The sequence below is a fragment of the Ptiloglossa arizonensis genome, chromosome 10 (assembly GCF_051014685.1).
Source record: "Ptiloglossa arizonensis isolate GNS036 chromosome 10, iyPtiAriz1_principal, whole genome shotgun sequence".
In the NCBI taxonomy this organism is placed as follows: domain Eukaryota; kingdom Metazoa; phylum Arthropoda; class Insecta; order Hymenoptera; family Colletidae; genus Ptiloglossa; species Ptiloglossa arizonensis.
The window spans coordinates 15,875,891-15,891,226 of NC_135057.1; the positions used below are offsets into that span (position 1 = coordinate 15,875,891).

The 15,336-nt window shown below is 50.0% G+C and overlaps 1 protein-coding gene across 12 annotated transcripts in view; it reads right to left on the reverse strand.

Moving 5' to 3' along the window:
- Nucleotides 1-3,430: 3,430 nt before the first annotated feature.
- LOC143152095 (uncharacterized) overlaps nucleotides 3,431-15,336 on the reverse strand; it is a 42,136-nt gene continuing 30,230 nt past the window's right edge. For 4 of the 12 annotated variants that reach the window (XM_076321799.1, XM_076321804.1, XM_076321803.1 and 1 more), the window contains 12 exons: nucleotides 14,531-14,651; nucleotides 13,990-14,110; nucleotides 13,220-13,317; nucleotides 12,137-12,281; nucleotides 11,971-12,046; nucleotides 11,480-11,742; nucleotides 11,129-11,207; nucleotides 9,596-9,760; nucleotides 7,455-7,796; nucleotides 4,361-4,624; nucleotides 3,967-4,229; nucleotides 3,431-3,844 (listed from right to left, as the gene is read on the reverse strand). In XM_076321799.1, the coding sequence (XP_076177914.1) occupies nucleotides 3,431-3,844; nucleotides 3,967-4,229; nucleotides 4,361-4,624; nucleotides 7,455-7,796; nucleotides 9,596-9,760; nucleotides 11,129-11,207; nucleotides 11,480-11,742; nucleotides 11,971-12,046; nucleotides 12,137-12,281; nucleotides 13,220-13,317; nucleotides 13,990-14,110; nucleotides 14,531-14,651 (2,351 nt within the window). The remainder of the gene's footprint in view (nucleotides 3,845-3,966; nucleotides 4,230-4,360; nucleotides 4,625-7,454; nucleotides 7,797-9,595; nucleotides 9,761-11,128; nucleotides 11,208-11,479; nucleotides 11,743-11,970; nucleotides 12,047-12,136; nucleotides 12,282-13,219; nucleotides 13,318-13,989; nucleotides 14,111-14,530; nucleotides 14,652-15,336) is intronic. The other 8 variants (XM_076321810.1, XM_076321801.1, XM_076321807.1 and 5 more) reach the window with 6 other exon arrangements.

The following is a 15,336-nucleotide window of genomic DNA, read 5'->3' on the forward strand; positions in this document are numbered from 1 at the left end:
ACCTCGAACTCTCTGTAACGGTAGTGCGATCGATGTCGATGACGAACTTTAGTCCCTCTCTCTTTCTTTCTTGCCCTCCGTGTCGTCGAGATTCGTCGCGATCGTCTCTTGTACCGTGTAAAACGAGAGGATAGGCCGCACGATTAAAAATTTCGAGCACAACGACGGAACAAGGGTTACAGCCGATTATAGAAATACAGTGAACTCCCAAGTCGAATAAGATAAAAATCTGTGAAAACAGGAACGTAGTCTTAGGCGAAGGCGTTGGTTCTTGTGTGTCTCCCTGTATTCACAAAAATTAAACGAATCTCTACGTTACAAATATTTCAGTTCTCGATTTTATTATTCTGCACACATTTTTCACCGCGTGGGAAAAACGAGAGAGACAAAACAGGACGATTCGATAGTTCCCGGAATGGGTCGGTCGATTGGACAGAAACAAAATTTGATGTAATTTTTCCTCGTCGCGATCGATGTAAAAGATACATCTTTCCATATTTCTTTCCGTTCGCGCACTTGAACGAAGGAGTTCGCTATATTTCGTTCGTTGGCTAGGCACGTGTAAACGTATGATATAACGAGTAAAGAATCTTCGAGGAGCTCGCGCCGGGCCTTGAGGAATTTTAACACAGTTTCGATTCTCGTGGCTCGCGCAATCCGTGAGCTCTGTTCTTTCGTTCGGAGGAACGGCGTCATCGTCACCGATCGACTATCCCACGGACAAGCTGAAAAAGAAAACGGAAATTAGCCAGAATCTTTCGCGTCGACATCCTGAATTCTCTCTACAGTTTTAGTTTTTCATGGAGTCCCTTGTCAGTCGTTCGCTTCTGTATTTCGTATTTTTGCTTTTTTTGTCGTTTTTTTTTTCTTCATTTTTATCCCCTTAGCGGTTTGTTCTTTATCATTAGAGTTATCGTTATCATTAATCATTATCGTTATACTGCTTCACTACGGTTGGTTGACTCTTGGACGTGGATCTGGATGGAGTGTGGTGTACCGGTGTGTACCAAAATGCGCGTGAAAGAGAGAAAAGCTCCGTCGGTCGATTTTGTCTGTTCTCTACTTTCCCTTCCTCCTCTTCCATCGTCCTCGAATCGAGAACAATGGGCCCCCCGTGTCCAAAGTCTTTCACCTCTGTCTTGTCGATAAAGGAAAAAGATGCGTCTTTGCGTTCGTCGTTCTCTCCTCTCGCTACTTTCTTGCGTTCAATCGTTTCCGTCTCGTTCTCGTTTAGTCGTTCCGCGCCCGTGTATCGTGCGCGTGCGCGGTAGATCGGCGCAGTCCGTGCGGTGGACGTTTAAACGCGACCGCGGGATTTCCGCACACGGCGCGTGCCACGCATACCAACCTTCGACCCCACGAGTGGGTCGAAGAAGGGAAAATGCGTTACCACCCATGCTCCCTTTCCATCGACGTCCGATTTTAATACGTAACGGGTCCAACGACGACAGGACGATCCTTTCTTACTTTTCCTTCTCGTATCTTTCTCGCACGAATGAGGTTCTCGCATAAGAAATCAGAGACGGAATGTAGCGTGCAACGGGAAGGTAGGCGTCCACCCTTCCTTCTTTTCTCGGTCCCCGTAACGATTCCCCCCCCCCCCCCCCCCCCCCGTAAGCTTCGTCTCTTCGATGTCGTCATCGACTAGCACCAGTTCCCGTCGTTGGTCTCGACGCGCGAAACGCGCGGGATATTTGAATCCCGCTGGTCTCGCACGGGGTTCGATCGAGCCGAGGTGAGAAATCGTCCCGAGAAGTTGCGTCGCGCGCGAAAAACAAACACTACGCCTCGCTACAGTGAATCGTTCCGCTTGCTGGTGAGTTTTGTTGGTTACCGGGGAGTTTCTCGCTAGACGACCGTGTTCGAGAGACGCCGGAGAGGATGATCGGACGATGATCGAAAGAATACGAACTGAAAGAGTCCGGTCGTGTGTACCGTGTGAACGAGAAGCGATCGTTTCCTCGGAAATTAATAGGAACTGGAGGAGTGAGAATTGCCGAATCTTCCGAATCTCTTTTCTTTTGCGATTGTGCAAGAATAATTGTTCGCGACGATTCCTCTGGAGTTTCTCTCGCAACGGTCGACGATTCTCATCGAAAATGGAATGGATTATCGATTATCCGTACCGGCAAACGCGGACAGAGAGAGGATACGCTCTGTGTTCGAAAGTAACTAATTCCTTCTCGCGGTATCCTCGACAATTCAACAGACCCGCTCTCGTTACCCTATTCGTCCACGTTACCCCGCGACGCGTTTGTCGTCCTCGGTGTTCCAACTCGTAACGATCGAGATCGACGCCGGAGATCTGCGAAACCGTCTCGATACCGCGATCACGTGATCCGCGATTGTGATACCCATTGTGTATACGTACATACGGTGTACACGTGTATAATTGTTTTCCGTAATATAGACGTTATATAAAACGCACGAAGCGGCTGAAGGCTACTTTTAATCCTTCCCCCTTTATTTATAGCGACAAAGCCGTACCTTGTTTCCTCGCGATTCGATTCGTTCACGGTATCTCATCTTTTTATCAATGGAAAAAGAATTTCGGGCTTAACTACGGCGGATCCCTCGAGATCACTTGAATATCCTAGAAACATTACTGACTCGCGTACGTTCGTCTAGGTGCGTGTCTTTCTATCGTAGGTATCGCGTGGCGTCTGTGTCCGTCGGTTTGTGGTCGGTGTACGTGTGTTTCTCCGTGTCCGTTCGGTGGCCGTCCGTGTGTACGTGTCCGATTTCGTTTATATCCTTCTAACGTCTCTTCGTCCCGACCGAAGATCTCTGGTCGGTCGAACGAGTTCGGCTCTACGATGTTCGAGAACCTCGCGTGCACGCGTGTCCTGTGTCCGTTGGATCGCATCCTCCGAACCGTTCCTCGAGTTTCAACGAGACCGACGCGTTGCCTGCACGCACCGTCTTCGTCGTCCTCGGTCGTCTTACTGATCAAGTGTTCTCCCGGTTCTTCGTCCCGACGACGTCTACGCGCTTCGTACACGGTGCTCGAGTATCCGTTGATCCTGGACACGTCGAATATATGCCAACAAGTTCCTCCGATCGCTATTGAACGCAACGTATCCGGATCGTACGATCTCCCATGAAATCTTTCGCGCGACAACATCTCTCGCGGTGATCCTTCGTCTCGTTGTTATACATGGACAGATGTCGAACTGTGACGAAAAACGCTCGACACGTGACGGGTAAGACGAAACAGGGACCAGCGAGATCTCGCTCCCGAAGAAACAACGTTATTAGGGACGAGCGGACGAACCGCGAAAGGAGCAATTTTCGTTCGTTCCGCGGGGAACCCTGGTCAGATCGTACGTCCTCTAGTTCTCGGTGCTCCTTTATCATCGATTCCCCGTCATTGTTCCGCTTGCTCCTCCGGTATCGAGGACGTCGCTGTTTGTTTCTCCGCGCGAACGCTCTAATTCTCCGAGCCGCTACCTTTTCCCCAGAACTTGTCGAACCGATTCCGCGCTTTCTCCAACACTTCGCTCGCCGCTGAACGCTGCGCCGAGCCTGGAACAACCGTCGGTGCCTCGAGCACGTGATAACTACCCCCGCTGCTACCTACTACGCCCCCCACGCCACCACCACCACCGCCGGCACCGGTACCCCCTTGAGGCGACTCGGCTTCTAGGATACGATAACCCTGTTGAGGAGTCACCGACGACGACGGTGTCGTCATTGTCGCCGTCGTTGTAGGCTGACCCGTTTCCTTTCTCTCGTACTCGAAACCTGGGTCCTCCAGACATCTCAGATTCGTACCCGCCACTGGCTTTATCGATGGTTCCGATTTCGGTTGGTCTTTGGACTCCTCCTCCGCTCCCCCCGATTCCTGGAAATTCGTTTCTTTTCTCTGTACACGTAAACAATCGTCGCTGCGCGAACGGTTCATTTTCAAACGAAAATTCGCAAACTATCAATTCTTACGATCGAATTCTTCGAGTCGAATCTTACCTTCTCAACCTGCGTAGGAGTGCTGATACCCTGAGCACGGGTCGGCAACGGGCTGTCTCTTTCCCAGTCCATGTCCTTGTGCCCGTTCAAGCCGCTGAAGCTACCGATGGAAATGCTTTCGCTCTCAGGCGATTTATAACCGGAATGCTGGGAATGTTGCGACTTGTGCTGCGCCGCGAGCTCAGGTGGTGCCGATTGAGGTGCCGACGGCAGAGAAGAGGGTGCCCATGTCTTTGCCTCGCTATGCGGACGCGTCAGGGGTTCTTGAAAGCATACGAGAGGACAGAGAAACGTGAATCACGGCTCGTCTCCTAGTTATCCTTTCTCTATCGATCGTTTCGCTAAGATTGGTCGTTGTTCGTTCTACGATTCGAGATACGTGCACGTTAGTTACCTTCTCTGACGTTTTGCGTGACAGTGAACGTTTTCCCGGTGTCCAGGGGCACGGTCCAATTCACCGGTTCCGGGGACCGCATGATCATCTGCTCCGGGGACTTTACCCTGGTAGGTTCCGGTGGACTTTTCACCACCGGTTCGTCGTCGATCCACGGGCTTGCGGCAGTTGCAGACACCGGTGGTTGCGTCTGCGAGGGTGGGGTCGAGGCGACGCTCGAATCCCCGCCGGTTGCGTCCCCGTTTATTTGCGGTTCCGCTGTCACTGGAACGTTTTAGCGAGACTTTAACGGCGTGGTATACGTTGCTCTACTTGGTCACCCACCCCCGGGGAAGCTTGCACTCGATGCATCGAGTCTTTGCGTATCACAAGTTCGTCTCGAAACTTCGACCGGGGAACCGCGCGAACCGTTACGCAACGTTACGATGAAACTTCGCGGACAGCGGAGAAATGGAAAGTATTTAGATACGAAAAGACAAGAGTCGAAGGACCTGCTTTAACGACAGAGTTTGCACATCGCGCGCGAGATCGTACTCGAGTCCGGTACTTTGGACTTTGGAAACTTTTCGAAGCGAGAGAACCCCGTGGTTCCATTGTAGAGGGTTTCCACGGTTCTATGTACGCTATAAAATATTTATTTTTGAACAAATGGCGCGCAACGTTTCGTTACTTTGGACTTTGGAAACTTTTCGAAGCGAGAGGACCCCGTGGTTTCATTGTAGAGGGTTTTCACGGTTCTATGTACGCTATAAAATATTTATTTTTGAACAAATGGCGCGTAACGTTTCGCGTGGCCCCCCTCGGTAAGTTCAGATCCACGCGACTGTAGCGGAGTCGACGATGAACAGACTTGGTAAGTATCCTGTCGGTTTCTCGTCGAGGATCTCTCCCGTTATCTCGATCGATTGCCTCGTTGCTTGAAACGCGATGAAAGTAGCGATAAATTTTTCTCCTCGCGAGTACCTATATTCGTTGAAACGCAATTTAAATTCCTCGATACGCGTCGACAACGAACGAAACCACCACCGAACGAAAGAGATATTGATTTTACAACGCTGGCCGCCAAGTCGATCCTTTCGTCGACTCTGCCACAGGCAGTCCCTTCTATTATGAAAACAGCTAGGCGCACTTCGTAACGAAATACTAGTTTTGTTCCATCCCAGCCGAAGAGTTCGGTATTGAAAACTGTTTCGTCTAAACGTGACTTGATCGAGTCATCGAGCGCAGACACCGTAAACCCGTCGAGCCGCGGTTACCAGGAGAGTCTACACAGTGGACACAGAGAGCATTTCCCAGAGAAAAGTACACTAGCGTACTCAGAATGCAGGAAACACGCGTACAGATATACACGCACACGCACACACACAGAGAGACACAAGTGAAGGCAGAGACAGTACTAGATCTTGTGTGACGGTGGTTGTGTGTAGATGTGAGCCGTGGTTGTGTTGCGAGCACGCAACAGGTTGACAAAGGGCTCTAACGTTTACTGGCTATTGTTCTCTCTCTACCGCAGAAAGACGTTTACTCGATCGCGCCTCGGACGAAATATCGCGGACGATGGATCGTCGTTCGCGTTCGGAGCGATCCAACGATGCGCGTTTTACGTACGTGGGATCGTTCGGTGCTCGTACACGTATCCGTGGTAAGCACACTTACTTTACGTTCACTGGTCTTCGATTGGTCGATCCGTGGCGCTCGATCCCTTCGCGGTTTGATCGTTGCTCGCTCACGAATTGCGCGTATTGCGACGCGAGTGTGTTCGTAAGTAGTGTGGTCGAGGAATAACGCGCGACAGTGTGACCTCGGGCGGAAAGCTGATCTAACGCAGTCGCCAGCCCCGGTGCGCGAATAGGCAAATAGGCGAGGTGTTCTCGATCCACGAGGTGGGTCGCGAACAGGCGATGCTTCCTCGAGGCTCGTGTCCTCGAGCGTGATTCACGGAAACGTCGTGGGTGAAACTAACAGAGAGACCGTGCTCCGCTCGCGGACGTCCACCGAGCACACACGAGACCGTTTTCTACACGCTCCGCGATGAAAGCGCAACGAAACCGGGACCACGTAGAACTCCGCGCTTTGTTTTACGAAAGCGAGTAAAGATGTACGTAAAAGAAAAAAAAGAAAGAAGGTATGTACGGATTCTGTCGCGGTTCGTCTTGCCAGAGGGCATCCTCGACGTTGCTCTAAAAGGCACGGAGAAACATAGACAGAAAGGCGGAAAGTGAGATACAGAGTAGAGAGCAAGGGTTTTATAAAACGAGACAGAACGATACAGAAAGAACCAATGCAGAGAGGGTGTAGAGAGATATTAGGTCATCCCATAAATAATGCGGCTTTTCCCGAGGAATGTGCGATTAACTGATCAAATTGGACGCGACGTGAGTACACCATGCCCACGTATTCGCTGGTACGAGTACCAGCGTGATCGGAGTCCGTCCTTGGTGCACCATGGTCAGAGTTCGACCAGTACGGATCGAACGTTCTGCTTATTTGCGAAATTCGGAGTAAACGTTACGCTGTTCGAGTTCCACGATGAAAGTACTCCACCGGTGTGTCGGAGATGGTGTAAAAGTGTTGACCAAAGAGTAAGAGCCTCGTAGCTGAGCTTTACGTGTCGGGTAGATACATGGACGAAGACGTTTCACGAACTACTCTACGGCAAAATGCAATCGCAACCGTATCGAAGAACAGGCTTGGAAAGTGTGCTCGACTCGTTCATCGATCCACTATTGGAGAGACATGCAAATAGCATAGGAGGAGCGAACGTTCTTCCTTCGAGGCTAAAAATAATAGGTTTCCGATGCGGACTGCTACCGAGGATGCACGACAGGCGATACAGAGAGAATCTTTCGAGACGAAATCGAAAGAATCTTGTAATAGGAGAAACGTGTCGATCGATGGAAATTGTATAGTCGGTTCGACGATCTTGGCGATATTGTCGTTTACTTACACCGATGAACACGTAACGATGAAAGACCGCGGTACTTATGGGACGACCTATGTAGAAAGATACACAACAACGAACACGAAAAGCGTTAGATATGTTCGAGCGAAACAAATTAGCAACAGGCCGAACGGCAGAGAGCATGCTACTTACTAGGTTGGACGGCGGTAGCGGCTTGGTTTGACGCGTATCGACTATCGGAGGATGATTTGGATGGATCGGCGGCGGCGGCTGCGGCCGCAGCCGCAGCTGGATCGTCGCGGGCCGTTTTTGGCTGAGCTTCGTTCGGACCTTGGCACCGGCTTATATCTTTAACACGGTCCGGCCTGGCCGCAGCGGCAGCGCTCGACGTAGGTGGGTGATGGACACTCGTATGAACTGAATGCTTTACCGGGGGTTTTACAGTGGTAGTTGTGGTGGTGGTGGTTGTATTGGTGGTTGAGGGTTTGGCGTGATGAAGAGGGCGATGGGGAGGAGCGGTGGTTGCGAGGAAGGCTAGAACATACCGTACACAAAGTACAATGATGAATAAAGGCCACCGTCCTTCGGGATCTTACGCGCGAGACGCTGTCATTGCCGGACCTCCCTGCTTAAAATGTCATACGATTTAGGACTCTTTCGGACGAGACACTTGGATGCCGCGATACCGTGTGCCGAGCGAATTCAATTGGCCGCTCAAGGCCATCAGCGACTTGGCCCTCCTCGCCACGCCGCGCTGTCCAACGAAGGGTTTCGAGTCGAAGATTCGAACCTCGCTACGAGCAAGTGAAACCCTCCGAGGCTCTTTGGCGCGTGCTCTTCGTGTAAAAAAAAAAAATAAACAACTGGAACGAAACGCAATTTCTTTGCGTTTCCGGTAGAGGGCAGATGCTGACAGCGGTCGTATCGACGCAATAAAACGAACTCGTAGAACAATTTTCGGACCAACGGAAGTACGGTAACATCGGCGAGCTGAGAGAAAGAAAGTCGCGCGAGGTGGACGGCATTGGCACGATGCACGGTGGGGGAAGCGACCTTGTGCGGCCAATCGAGTTCGATCCAACTTTAACCGCAAGGTATTTAAAGTGTGCGAGTCGATTCCGAGCGAGAGTAACCGTGTCCGGGACACCAGTCGCCAGCCACCGAGAATCTCGTCTCAAGGAGCCCTTGGTCTCTGACGAATACTTGTAACGCATCCTCTTTTGATCTCTCGGACGCGTTAGGAATTATTTTCATTGCAAAAGTGCCCCGTTAGAGTCGGTACACCGGTACTCGTTTGTCCTTTTTGGAGATTAAAGGCGTTCGAATGCGCCACTTCAACCTTTGAGTTCGATCTCATTTTCGGCACAATGGACTGTTCGGGGAGGGGACGAGGGGGCGATTATCAAACATTTTAAGCAAGGCTGCGTCGCTTCATCGAGGTTCATTCTTATTGGAGAGGTTATTGAGGGCTGAAGGGTCTCGCGGAGTTATCGAACCCGCGCAGAATTGCGTCCACACTCGAATATCGAGGTTCTTCCCTTGCAATCGCGTTTTCAGTTGTTGCGGTTACGTGGGTATATCGCGGCCACGATCGACGAGAGCCGACCGCGGAATTTCATTGCGGTATTCTCCGCCCCAACATCGATCCTTCGAAAACAATTCCAAACATCGCGATACTAATCACCCGCATACATCGCGTCGTTACGAAATTATTCCTTTGTAAACGATCCCGCGTCAATTTTCTATCCCCGTGGTCGTGTTCCCGCTAGAGACGAATCTTTACCATTACCACGCCAACCGCGAGTCACGATCGAGGGTTTCGATCTATCCGTATAGACGATCCCGATCGCCGAGAATAATCGTAAGAAAACGTACGGGATCCCAGACTCGTTGAAACCCGAGATTCAACGTCGATCCATGTACCAGACACTCCGGTTTAATCTCGTCGAGTACGACACGAAGGGAACACCGTTTCCCCTGCACGTTACGTTTCGTCGATCGAGTTCCGTTTATCGTCGGGACCGAGAATTCGGCACGCGACACGTTTAACCCTTGAACAATTTAACGAGACAACAAAGGAGTCAGTTTTTAAGCGAGACACAAACGGAGAGGAGAAGAGAACCAGGCAGAGATAAATGAAAATCGTCGTCGAGACATCGATCGGTGGTTACTAGTGCCCGACGTTTAAATTGTTAAAGGGTCGAAGGCTATGGGGGACGGTTGGAGAAGAATAGGTGACGGTAGTATCGGGTGGAGGACGAAAGGGTTAGAGAACCGAGATACGTGAAAGTTTTGGGCTAGCGGGCAGCAGGTACGTGGTACAGAGAACGTACATTTCCGATGAACCTGTGGGGGCCTCCTGTGGAACGGAGTAGGCCCTGGGCCGGAGGGTGGTGGCGGTAATGGCGGCACGCTGGTCGACGGACCCGTTGAGGAAATCGTCGAGGGTTCCCGTATGCTCCAACGCACGCGACCAGGGCCCGTGACTGAAACACCCGCTGCCACTCCTGATCAATCTGATCGCACGGTGCTCGACGATCGTCGCGATTCGGTCTCGCGCGGGCAACTAAGCCTGATTTAATAAGTGAGAGAAAACATGGGCTGCACGGGGCGGTGCTGCGAGGACAGTCTAAACACGATGCGTCCAGCCACTGATCCGACCGATTTGATATTACGAGCATCGTATCCGATGAGAATGAGATGAAACTTAGAGCGGTGGAGAACCGCGATCGTGAAACGCGATTACGGATCGGCGGCTCTTGGTGGAATCGATCGACTCGAAATGACGATGAGGACCGTTACCCACGATTATGATGAAGACAAGGATGAAGATAAGTGCACGTCGGAGATGCGTGGCTGGCGATGGTCACGAATCGAGTGAACGAGGCTCGTTTAACGGGCACGACTTATGCGGGATGGAGGATGGAAGAAAGAAATCATAGTGCTGAGTGCTGATGTATCGGTATAGATATTACTTAACGTGACAAGATTATCGTCGATGAATGAGAGAGAATCGTCGATGACACTGTCGAAGATGACGGGTCATTCGTTTTGGTATGGTTGGCGATCGTAAAGACATCTGGTCAGGGGTTCGTATACAACGCACGACGATATTTTTCGCTACAAATATATATATACACGTACACGTGTGTGCGTGTATATATATATGTATATGTATCTATGTCACGCAATCGAGGTCTAGTCTCGTCGCTAGCGAACGTTATACACCGGGGATGTACAAGACGCGTCGTTATGGCTACTCGCGATAATACGGAGGCCGTTCAGGATAGGGGTAACAACATGTCGCAAAACTTTCTGTACGGACAATCAAATAAGAGCTACTGGTTACTAGATTGGCAGAAACAGAGAGATAGAAACGATTAAAACACGAGTGTCATGCATCTGCCTAAAAAAAAAAAAGGAAAAAAAAACATTAACGTTGACTTTGCAATTAATACGTCCGGACACACACCGCTCAAAGAATCGATCCGATGGGCCGGTATCGCAAGGATCGGGCTTTTACTACCGTAGACGAGAGACACGACGAATGGTGAGACGCGTTAACGTTAACTCTTTAAAAGCGGTGAATGTCTCTTGCAACACGTTTCGAACATGGTAATAATAATAACGGTTAGGTAATATAACGAACGTTCGGCTTTCGAGGCCCACAAGAGCAAACAGCAATCCAAAATATATGTACGAGACTTCTATCCAAATTCCATTTTATGCACGTAAATGCAAACGGAACTCGTGACAGACAACGAGCGCCAATCGATTTGGGGGTACGGTCTCATGGATACTAAAATCGATCGACTGGTATCGATACAAGAACGGGATGTCGTGGATGCTCGTTCGTTACTACTTACTCGGTCGTGGATGCCTTTCAGGCTCACCGCTCTTCTCCCTCTGCTCTTTCTCCTTATCCTTCGGCTCCTTCTCTTTCTCCTAGACAAAAAGAACCGGGTCAACGAGTCGGCTGGAAACATTGTCTAGTTTGTAAGCGCAAAAATAAAAGAGGAAAGGTTCGAATTGGTGCCACCAATCTGACTCAAATTTTACACGTACCCTTCTCTGCAAATCTTTTACCGACCGAGTCTAGGTCATCCGCGACACACGTAACAACGTTTCGATTTTACCGTAGAATTTGTGCCAAACGGGTAACCCAAAAATACCCTCGCGAGTCATCGAACGTTTGATGATTTATTGTTAAAAAATACCCTGGCGTCTTTGGTGACGGATGGTGCGCGCGGTGGTTGGCGTTTCGGTGATCGACGCTCGGTGACGCATGGTCCAAGACTCTGAGAACGGCCTGTTCTCGGGCTGTTCTTCGGGCTGGATTTCGTCTTGGGCTGAACTTCCTCCCGGTGTTCCTTCGTGTCCTCTCGACGTCGCGGTATCACGGGCTCCAGCTTCTCTCTCGTCGGAGAGGGAAGCAGTGCTCCGTCGCCTGACGCAAAGAATTCGTCATCATCTAGGAGGACTTCAAAAATGGATCAGAAAAATAGCGGTCAGTAAGCTCGTACAGCTCGTCTCGTTAAAGCCAGATATCGCTATGGAACCGACAGTGGCTCGAAAACGTAACGAATTCGGATACAAGCTCGTTCGACCTTGTCTCGTAATCCATCTTTGAGGTTACCTTTGCTACGAAACACCTTGTATCCGTATCTACTCGTTAGATTCGGTATTTGAGAAATATTTGTAGACTTACCGACACCGGTGGTGCGATCCAGATGATGGCGGATCAAGAAATCCTTTCTTGCGCGAGCGATGGCTCTTTCGGTATCCTGCGAAACAACGTACGATCACGATAGAAAATTTCTTTCATTCTTTTTTCTTTTCTTGTTCTTTTAATCGTTCGTTTGGAAAGGACGTACCGCTTTGGCATCGTCCTGCAACAATCCGTGCATAGGTCTAGCTTGCACCGAAGATGGTCGACCCGCGGGTGGCATGGTCATCGTCATGGTAATCGGTGCGACTTTCCTCGTGTTCTCTTTCTCTTTCTCTTCCTTCGTCACTGACCTAAACACGCAATCGTTCGTCACTGGGTTTCTCGAACTGGCCATTCGTTTCGAGACACGACCACGTGGAAGAAATAAAACGCAGCTACGACAGAACCCGTGCGAAGGTTCGGAATCGTTCCTGCAGTCGATACTGTTCGAGGCTTCCGGGTATCGACCGTGTCCCTTTGGTAAAATGGTATACGACACCGAGTGCTGGAACGTCTCTTTAAAAAGTCACGACAGCCTCGAGCAGTATCAGCCGTAAGAACCTCGGGCCGTGGATGTCTCAAGTATCCGATTCAATCCTGTACAACTACGGTTGACTCTTTTAGTTCGCTCTTATCTCTCGAGGAGATCGCGTAACACTCGACCATGTGTATACCGTGAATGTCTGCGGCGATAATTTTGGTAAGAATTTTTATTCGATCGTTCGTTCGTCTCCTCTCCGGCACAAGTAGAATGTAACCGTGGCCGATCGGACACCGATAACCTCGAGCGAACCTGTACTCGTGTCGTTCGCTTCGTAACACGTTGCTAGTCCACGAGTCGCAAACGTTTAGCTTTGCAACCAAGCGGACACTAACAGCGTTTAGCTACTAAAAGGTTCGAGAGATATTTTGGCAAGATTGGTCAACTACGGAGATGAAGCCTCGAGTAGTTACGGACGAAAATCGTCGGTCTGTGCCGGACCTCGTACGGGCGCAACTACTGTACTTTTAAAAAGGTCATCGATACGAGCCGTCTCGACGGGACGTTTCGAGTCCCGTCGATCAAAGTGATTTTTCGGAAAAAAAATGTTACCAATGAAATTCGGTCGGCCGCGAGGTCGTGGTATTGAGATTTTACATAGAGTGGTAATAAGACGTCGCGAAAGGAACACCGCTTACGTTCGGTTACGGTCGTCGTAGTGACACGAGCGAAAATTCACCGATTTTGAGTGGAGTATAGTGTACTGGCCTGGCAAGGGACAGCGCGTTGAGAGCATGGTTACTGGAGACTCGTTTCCACAGCGAAGCTTCGTCCTCGGCTGCCAGACCGCAACCCCAGTCGCGATGCTAATGTACAAATCAGAACGAATGATTCTGTTGCTTTAACACGCAAGTTTCTAAGCTACCGCGCTCATGGCGACACTAACGCACACACTAGAACACAGAGAGCATGCTTTGGATGACACAGATCACACCGGCCGTGGTTTCACTCGGAGATTCGCGTGTTCCATCGTTTAGCGGAGTTGCATGCACACGTAACGACGAATTCTGGTCTCGAATCGTGGAGATCCGTACTGTACGGTTCGTGACCGTTGAATCGACGAATAAACATTATTAACGACCGGTTGTACCGATCGTGAGACGCGTAAACAGTTCCACGATCTGTGCGCACCTGGGAAGTCGATGTATTAAAAAAAATTTGACAAAACGGGAACGAACGCATGCAAACATCGAACGAATTCGTAAACCGGGAAACTTTGTTGCTGCCGGTGTGGCAATCGGTCCTGGATACGCTCGTGTATTCGTAACGTCTAGAGTATTTACAAAACGAATATATACAGTGTACGCTAAAAGAACTACGCTCGAGCGACGGAATTCTGGAGAAAGACGCTCGCGAACGAAACGTAACGAGAATGGGGCGAGGGATCATTACTGTTTCCAGCAAGTAAGAAGAACCGATACACGAGAAACAAAGGGCACAGTCACAGTCCACGTCTTCGTTCTCGATAGTCGAATTACCTTGTACTCGTCAGCGAGTCGCCTAAGCTCGATCACCTCTGCGGTAGGAAATGGTTTCTCCTGTTGTTTGCTCGGCCCTTTATCATCCATTATCCTTACGGTTCTACCTGATTTTTTACCCCTGAAAAGAATCAATCGTAGTTGTAGGACGCTGACTCGTGATCGAGGGTACACGCGGCTTCGCAGCGATTAGGATCGTCGTAGATGCTTTCGTTCTTCCCTTGAAACGTCGCGATTTCGCGATACTATTTACGAACGATACTCCGATTGTACATGGTGTCTCATTTATCGCGAACCCATCGAATAATTTCGTTGCTCTTGGCGAGACGAGAAAGTTCGAGGAACGAGCTAGACAATTTCCCACGAACGAGAACACATCTCGGTGGGAATCGTTTCTTTTCTTTTATCGCATTCGCTCGCTCGAATCGTGCCAAATTTTCCACCCTCGAACGTTCTCTCCCGTCCTTTAAGAACAAGGATGATATTCAAGGTGTTCATGGGTAAATGGGCCACTCTGTATATGTCGTCTTGAATCTCTGACCTGAAAGCTATTTTCAAATCCGACATGTCCTCCTCGCGCTCATCGCCCTCGGGCACCACTCCGTCGATGGTGTCCGTTCCAGTTCCTCCGACCAGGGGCTCCAGTTCCGATGCCTGTACTCCTGTGGATGATTTAAAAAAAAAAAAGAAAAATATCTCTTAGCTCGCACGAAAAAATTCCAACGATCGAAAGCTACCGGTAATTGGCAATCTCTATTTTCTAAAACAGTTCAAGGCTTCCAACGAGAAATTGAGCGAAGCGTAGACTCGGTGTCCGTTTAATTGCGATCGCAAAAGACCGAAATCGGGGGCAGGATCGACTCGAACCCAGTTTCGAGATAACTTCGGACTCTCTACGAGTATTGGCCAAAAAAAACAAACGCCGTGCTCGATCATCGAGTATCGAAAATCGCGGTCGTGGATCGAATCGTATCCCATTCCAAATTGAAATGGTCGCGTTTAGCTCTGCCGATCGTATCGTAGAAGGCAGTGATTTTCGAACACGGAGTTGGAGTGTAGGGCTCGGTCGGTGGGTCGGTTAGCTCAACTAGCATTGTACGTCGTGTTCCGTGCACAGCGCTGATGGATCTAGAAGCTTTCGCTCGTCATCGCATCGATCCGTAGATCGCGAACAGGCTCGTCTAACCCCTATCAGCCATCCTCTGCAAGGGGATCGGAGAACGGAGTACGGAGGATCCTTAAACTAGTCTCCAGCAGTTGCAAGGAAGGTTTTACTCTTGGATAATATTTAGCTGCTGGAGTTTAACACGATTCCACCAGGGTCGAGACTCTGGAGGTCAACTAGCG